At 40.4% G+C, this 7,999-nt stretch overlaps 1 protein-coding gene across 3 annotated transcripts in view; it reads right to left on the minus strand.

Moving 5' to 3' along the window:
- Positions 1–108: 108 nt before the first annotated feature.
- znf14 (zinc finger protein 14) overlaps positions 109–7,999 on the minus strand; it is a 10,754-nt gene continuing 2,863 nt past the window's right edge. Inside the window, exons 2-6 of one of the 3 annotated variants that reach the window (XM_015391304.1) lie at positions 6,655–6,752; positions 6,299–6,514; positions 5,121–5,240; positions 3,002–3,050; positions 109–2,883 (exon numbers count right to left, since the gene is read on the minus strand). In XM_015391304.1, the coding sequence (XP_015246790.1) occupies positions 334–2,868 (2,535 nt within the window). In that variant the 5' untranslated portion in view covers positions 2,869–2,883; positions 3,002–3,050; positions 5,121–5,240; positions 6,299–6,514; positions 6,655–6,752 and the 3' untranslated portion in view covers positions 109–333. Of the gene's footprint in view, positions 2,884–3,001; positions 3,051–5,120; positions 5,241–6,298; positions 6,515–6,654; positions 6,753–7,309; positions 7,372–7,999 lie in introns of all 3 variants that reach the window. The other 2 variants (XM_015391305.1, XM_015391303.1) reach the window with 2 other exon arrangements.

The raw sequence follows: 7,999 nt of genomic DNA on the forward strand, positions 1-7,999 counted from the left end.
TGGTCCAACTACCAGAATAATCAGTGAAGGAGATCCTGTTTGTCACACCACCCGGGCAAAAAAGTCCACCTCTTATATTACCAAGAAATTGAGATCCGTGTTCTTCATTCAAGCATTTATTAATCCTTGCAAGGGAGAACATACAACCAATGTTCCTGCCTGTTTACAATCCCAGTCATTAACTAGCGACCTATCCCGAATAGAGAGTAAAATCATTCTCATCATTACAAGGCAAAACACAAACAATATTGTTTTCATAGACCTAATAAAAAAAAATCAGGCATCAATGACTTAAATTAACATTTACTCAGCTCATATCTGACAGAAATGAATTTACAACACTGAATCTGTATGAGTACTCATGTGCTTAGTCAGAATTGATGGTTTGGAGAATTTCTTTCCACAGATCTGGCATGAATGGGGCTTTTTGCCTGTATGACTTCTGATGTGGCTATTCAAATTACTACTGTTTATGAAAGTTTTATCACACATTTTGCAAGCAAAGGGTCGATCACCCGTGTGAGTTCTCATGTGACTGGTTAAACTACTACGGTCTCTATAACGTTTTTCACACAATTCACAATGATATGGTTTCTCACCTGTGTGAGCTCTCATGTGCGTAGTCAGGACAGCTTTGGTAGAGAAAGCTTTTCCACAAGTGAGACAAGAGAAAGACTTCTCCAGAGTGTGGGTTGTCATGTGAGATCTCAAACTACTACTGTTGATGAAAGATTTATCACAACTTCCGCAGGCAAAAGGCCTCTCTCCTGTATGAGTTCTCACGTGACATCTCAAACTACTGCGGTTTGTGAAACGTTTATCACACATTTTGCAAGCGAAGGGCTTTTCACCGGTGTGAGTTCTCATGTGTTCAGTCAGGGCACGTTTCCTAGTGTAAGTTTTTCCACAGGTCAGACAAGAGAAAGGCTTGACTTTGTGGATTTTCATATGACAACTCAAATAACTATTGTCAATAAAAGTTTTATCACACATTTTGCAGGCAAAGGGCCTTTCCCCCGTGTGAGTTCTTATATGTGTCGTCAGGTTAGGTTTCCTACGGAAACCTTTTCCACAGGTCAAGCAAGAGAAGGGCTTTTCACCTGAGTGAGTTCTCAGGTGTTGAGTCAAGGCAGGTTTCCTAAGGAAAACTTTTCCACAGGTCACACATGAGAAACGTTTGGCATTTGTGTGAGTTCTCATGTGTACAGTCAGGGCACGTTTCCTGATGAAACATTTTCCACAGGTTAGGCATGAGTAAGACTTCTCACCCATGTGACCCGTCATGTGATAAATCAGGTGACTATTAGATATGTAAGATTTACCACAAAACCCACAAGAATAGGGCTTTTCACCTGTGTGAGTTCTCATATGTGCATTCAGGGAAGGCTTCCTGCTAAAAACTTTGCCACAGGTCCCACATGAGAAAGGTTTCTCACCCGTGTGGGTTCTTATGTGAAAATTTAAGGTACTTTGCTTGATGAAAGTCTTTCCACAAGTATTGCATGGGAAAGGCTTTTGACCTGTGTGAATTTTCATGTGACTACTTAAATTACTATTGTTAACAAATGTTTTACCGCACATTTTGCAAACAAAGGGCTTATCACCCGTATGAGTTCTCAAATGACAAGTTAGACTACTACGGTCTCGATAACATTTTTCACACAACTTACAGCGGTATGGTTTCTCACCAGTGTGAGTTCTCATATGTACAGTTAGAGCATTTTTCCACAGGAAATCTTTTCCACAGGTGACACACGAGAAAGGCTTCTCACCTGAGTGAGTTCTAGTGTGACATCTCAGTGAATTAAGGTTGTTGAAGGATTTATCACACATTTTGCAAGCAAATGGCTTCTCACCAGTGTGGATTCTCATGTGTACAGTCAAGGCACGTTTCCTAACAAAACCTTTTCCACAGGTCACACAGGAGACAGACTTCTCACCTGTGTGAGTCATCATGTGTGTAGTCAGGGTAGGTTTTGTAGGGAATCCTTTTCCACAGGTAACACATGAAAAGGGTTTCTCACCAGTGTGAGTTCTCATGTGACAAATCAAATTACTGCTGTTAATGAAAGATTTTTCACACATTTTGCAAGAAAAGGGCTTCTCACCAGTGTGAGTTCTCATGTGCACTGTTAGTGTCGGCCAAGCAGTGAAACATTTGCCGCATACTTCACAAAAGGGTAATTTCTTTTTTTGCATGATCTGTTTTGAGTTGTCCACATTGTTATTTTGTTTTTCCTCTGTCTTCAATTCTTTATTTGGTCTGGAGACCTGCTGATGGATTCCTTGCTGATGTTGGTTCTGAGCTTCGAGGACGGTTGAGCTGATTAGACGATTCATGATTGGTTCCGGTTCACTGGAGTCTTTCTGATCAACAAGACTCATAGTGAAGTAATCAGACTCTTGCTTCACAATGGGTGGCGCTGCATCCTGAAAGACGAAGAGGTCCTGTTCTGTAATTGGCCAAGGTTCTGGTTCACCTTTAGTTTCAATCATCTGCTTTGACTCCATTTCTCTCTGTTCTATTTTAATTTGTAAAGGTTTTGGCTCCTCCTTTATCTCCATCTTCGGCTGTGGTTCGGGTCCATTGTGGAATAACTCCTCATAACAAGAAGTCACTATGGATGCGTCTGTCTCTTGCTTCACTAAAAGCAGCTCTTCATTCTGAAAGACGGACATTTCGATCTGCTTTTCATAAATTGATTGAGGTTCTGGTTCCTCTTTTGTTTCAGTCATCTTTGTTGGTATCGGTTTCTCCAGTCCCTCTTTCGACTCTACTTGGTCAGATATATTCTGATCAAGAAGAGGGCTCCCCTCTCTGGTTATGAGAAAGTTATCAGAGTCAACCTCCCATGTAGTAACAGACATGTTGCCGTAGAAGACCTGAAGGAACATAGAGCAGGAGAGCATTTATGGTTAAAAGTATTTATTTACACCTTCTTTATTTACAGAGAAACGGGTAAAAAAAATTTCAATACATTTTACGAAATCTAAAACTTACCTTTTCTGTTACTCATTAGTGTTGAACGATACTTCAGGTATCAGGGATCCTTGGGTAAAACAGAAAGATATATGTCATGTTATGTTTTAGATACTCAAATTTTCAAAAGATAATTTAAACCAAATTTTCAAGATCTTCGAGTCTGGGAAGGGTTACAAAATAATTACCAAGACTTAGAAACTCCAAAGAACCACAGTAAGAACCCGTATCAACATATTAAGGTCATTGTTCCTGAATGATTAATAAGTGTTGGGATATATTGCCACAATGGAGCCGAAATCAATTGGATGAACCATTTCAAACCATTCCCCTTCCCTTTTACACAAAGAGAACAATGCGGCGGTCAGTTCACGCATGGACCAATCAGCTCAAGAGGAAGCTCATACTTCAACAGGAAATACCCCTACGTCACTCAGGGTTTAAAACTCAGAGCGTGAGCTCAATCTTTCTCTTTCCCTGGGTTTCACCGCCTGCGAGGAGAGGCCCGTTTCACGTGAAATGCTAAAAGACAGCTAACTGGAAGTAGCTTTCGAATTTCCTGCATCAAAAGTCACTGGACTGGAAGACGTCTCAAAGTAAAACCCATTCAGTTCTCTTAGATGCAAATAATGAGGTGCTACGCACGGTAAGAGACAGGCAGTTAGGGATTTGAATTAATGCTGATTTGAATCTGTGTTGGTTATAAGAACTCTTGTTCAATGGATGAAATGAGTGTGCTGTGAAAAGCTGCGAGTGATATTTCTAGTGAAAATCATGCAATTTAGCTTATGCGGCTTATATTCAGGTGCGGCTCATAGTCCGAAAATTACTGTAGGCTAGGGCTGGGCGATATAGAAAAAAAGCTTATCGATAAAAAAAATGCATATTGATCGATATCGATAATTATTGAAAAGATTTGAAACCATATTTTATGTGCAGCTCTGCCTGGACATTTTATGATATTGCTAAATGATTTAATTNGGAGCCCAAATCAATTGGATGAACCATTTCAAACCATTCCCCTTCCCTTTTACACAAAGAGAACAATGCGGCGGTCAGTTCACGCATGGACCAATTGGCTCAAGTGGAAGCTCATACTTCAACAGGAAATACCCCTACGTCAATCAGGGTTTAAAACTCAGAGCGTGAGCTCAATCTTTCTCTTTCCCTGGGTTTCACCGCCTGCAAGGAGAGGCCCGTTTCACGTGAAATGCTAAAGGAAAGCTAACTCTGGAAGTAGCTTTCGATTTTCCTGCGTCAAAAGTCACTAGACTGGAAGACGTCTCGAAGTAAAACCCATTCACTTCTCTTAGATGCAAATAATGAGGTGCTACGCACGGTAAGAGACAGGCAGTTAGGGATTTGAACTAATGCTGATTTGAATCTGTGTTGGTTATAAGAACTCTTGTTCAATGGATGAAATGAGTGTGCTGTGAAAAGCTGCAAGTGATATTTCTTGTAAAAATCATGCAATTTAGCTTCTGCGGCTTATATTCAGGTGCGGCTAATAGTCCGAAAATTACTGTAGGCGACTTTTTACGTGCCCGAGGGGTCCCCAGTGATGCTTTTTCATTAACGAAAGAGCAGATGGTGATTTAAACAAGCGAGCTAATCTCTAAAACAGACATGGCTACGACTTGATGCTAACACGTTTGTTAGCTGTCAGAAAACAGAATTCTGAGATTAAAGTCAAAATTCTGATTTTTTTTCTCATATTACACTGAACTGAATGTCCTATTAAGGACTATAAAATAGCATTGGAAAAACAAATACCAAAAATATAGTCTTGGCCCACAGATGAAATCCAATAAAAAGGATCCTGTCATATTTCCCCAGTTGCAGCATCATGACACAGCCTCATATCATTCATCTTAACCGTCCAGTAAGAGCACTGATATGCAGCTTCTCTCTGTTCCAGTCAGCCATTTTGGCTAAAAAAAATATAAAAAAAATAAGGCATTTTTTGCCACATCACATTTAACATGAAGTTTTTTCACAAAGAGAATATCAGACAGTCAAATACAGAAGAAGGATAGTCTGAGGTTTAATTATCATTTAATTCACTCAATCCTTAATATTCTAAACATCCTAAAATAAACATAAACATTTCATCATCTGAATGAATTAGAAATGCGTTTACCTTTCACTTAGTAGTTGAATCAAAGGGTAGACAATGTGGTGAGCCAAGAATCAGGCATCTTCTCTGGAAGGCGAGAGGAAAACACCATGGTCTGCTGACGGCTGTCCAGTTGAACTTGCTCTGAAAAACACCAGAGCTCTTTTGAGTTCAAGTAAAATCTTTAGAAACCACAAATTCTCAAGTTAACCAATATGACAGGTTTCCCAGGCAACTATAACAGGAAATATAAGTTCCATAGACACTCGTTGAATGAGAAAGTATAAAGAGAAAGAGAAGCAGAAGTTGGTCAGTTTTCCCTGCTGAAAAGACAAAAGAGCTAAAAAGTAAAAGAAAGAACAGGACCCAGGGACAATGCTCAGAAGACTTTGGATCAAGAACTTTGTGACCGATCTGGATGCGAGTCCAGTGCCTGAAATTCACTTTTGAAATTGGGGATTATTAATTAATGACTACAGGTCTTATGTTGTGCTAATCATACCTCAGATTAATGTCGCTTTCATTTTCCACCTTTTTTTCTTTCTAGCTGTTGTTTCAGCTGCTCTCCCTTTCTCAAATAACTTTGGGGTTAAAGGAAGAACATATTTTTTTAGGATAGAAAATCATCTAGGGAAAATATTGCAAAATGATCTATGCAGCAAAATACATTCTTAACTAAGATCAATGCCTAATATGCAAAATTTTGTTTTGGCCATTTTGTTTTCTGCAACTTTTAATAAGCTCTTTTAGTTCATATTCACGCTGCACTTGTGCATCGTGGATAGCTTATGTCCATGAGCTGAATCTGCCTTACTATTCCTTTTTGCTGCTGTAGTGGAAGAAAACACAGTCAGAGTGGCGGCACACAGTTGAGGTTTTACAGCTTAGGCTGGTAAAGGGTACGGAACAGTACATTTTACAGATGGAGCAGCTCATTTTACCGGGGATGTAGCTTAAGGCCAGTTAGGCTGGAACATATCTTTCGGCTGCTTAGTGACATTGACTCTTGTTGAAGGATCGGCGGTACACTGGTCAATACCAACAACACTGGGTTTGATTTATGTTGTTTTTCTAGAAGCTGGTTCCTCTGTTGAGGGGAGATTGATAGACAGATTGGTGTGGCTGCTGCTATATTGCAGACCCTGCATTGGTCTTTTGTGATGAAGAGAGAGCTGAGCAAAAATGCAAAGTTCTTGATTTACCTGTCGGTCTATGTTCCTACCCTCTCTTATGGTTATGAATTCTGGATCATGGCCCAAAGAACCAGATCCTGGATACCAGCAGCTGAAATGAGCTTCCTCTGCTGGGAGGCTGGGCTCTCCCTTAGAGACAGGGTGAGGAGCTCTGTCGTCTGGAGAGGCCCGGAGAAGCGCCACTTGATCAGTTTGTGATGCAGCTCTTCTATCCAACATGCAACTCTGCCATTAAAAAAAGGGCTGGGTGACAAACCGTTTTTTTACCATTACACTCATTCACTATGAAAACCGCCGACAATGTAAAAGAAATAAACTTAATTCTGCCATTTTTCCTATTTAAGAGGGTGGCTGGTATTTCCTACCCCTTTAACGCACTCCAGCATTTGTGTGATCGCATCCAGTCAGAAGCGTAAACAAAGACAATGGAGAATGGAGCCAAGTGAAGAAGCATCTAAAACAGCTGTAAAATAAAAAATATCAATTAATCCGGTGAAGACGAGAGAGAGCAAAGATGAAGCTGAGCGTGCAGAGAAGAAATTGAGAGCACGTTGTCAGAGTTGAGCATGCGACAGACCGGTTTTGAGCGAGGCTCTGAGAGTTTTAATGGTGAACATTGTTCTCACCGCACACTCAGATCGGTGGCACCAAAATTACGCCATAGATGTTGAGCAGAAAAAGAACACAAAATGCAAAAGTTTGTCTGAAAGCGGACGGGACTACCCAAAGTAACACATCCAACCTACAGCCCTGCCATGCTGTTGAGTTCAAAGATGAGTGAAAGGCTCAATTACCTTTGCTCAAAAATGGTTGCAAGAGGGGTAACATTTTCTCCTGTTCAATGAGACACTGTTGAATGTTTGAACCTCAATGGGTACAAGACTTTAATATTTAATTGAAAGAAATATGTAATGCGAATTATTCAATAAAGGAATTATAAACAGATCAGTTGCACTTCTTGCACATGCCTTCATTTCTGATAGAGGAGCCTGTGAAGTTAAAATTGTTTGTTCAACTTACCGTATACATTTCTTTTTAAGTGAGCAGTGTATTTGTGGCAGGTCACAAGGTTGTAAGATGACCTTGGAGAAACGTAAGAGTTTTTTAACAGGATAAACATCTGTGCAGAAGCTTGGAACGGATGAAATAGGTGTTGTTTAAACAGTAACAAGCAAGAGCAATTATTGGTAAAACTGTTACTATGAAACACTTCAAGGTCAGTTCTGGGGAAAACATTGTGTTGTGCAAAAGAGTTTCTGTTAATGTTTTGAAACCTCTTTTACATGCGAAAGTGATCTATATGTAGGGGGCATGGGCCGCCCTAGTCAGAGCTCACTGAGAGATAGGGATGGGGATCGAAACCCGGTTCCATCAAGGACCCGGTTCCACTTTTTTCAAACCCCAAAAAACAATAACGTTTGGGCTTATCGATACCACTATCGAGTCTGGTCTTTTTTTTTTTTCTCCCGGAGGTCCTGTAACATAATTGTGTGTCCCTCGAGTCGCGTCACAGCATTTAAATCTAATCAATCCAATCACTGCAGCATGTCCACCAATGTTTTGGAATGAAATTGTAAGCAAACAGATATTAAAAGTAAAACAAGTGAAGTCTGGCACTTAACTTTGCTCGCGACTCGAGAATGGCTGAACGGAAAAGACTCCTCCTCCTCCGGCTGCTGCCGCCGCACCACAGTCTTCATCATCCACTCA

This window comes from Cyprinodon variegatus, unplaced genomic scaffold (genome assembly GCF_000732505.1).
Source record: "Cyprinodon variegatus isolate N-32 unplaced genomic scaffold, C_variegatus-1.0 Scaffold535, whole genome shotgun sequence".
Taxonomy (NCBI): Eukaryota; Metazoa; Chordata; class Actinopteri; order Cyprinodontiformes; family Cyprinodontidae; genus Cyprinodon; species Cyprinodon variegatus.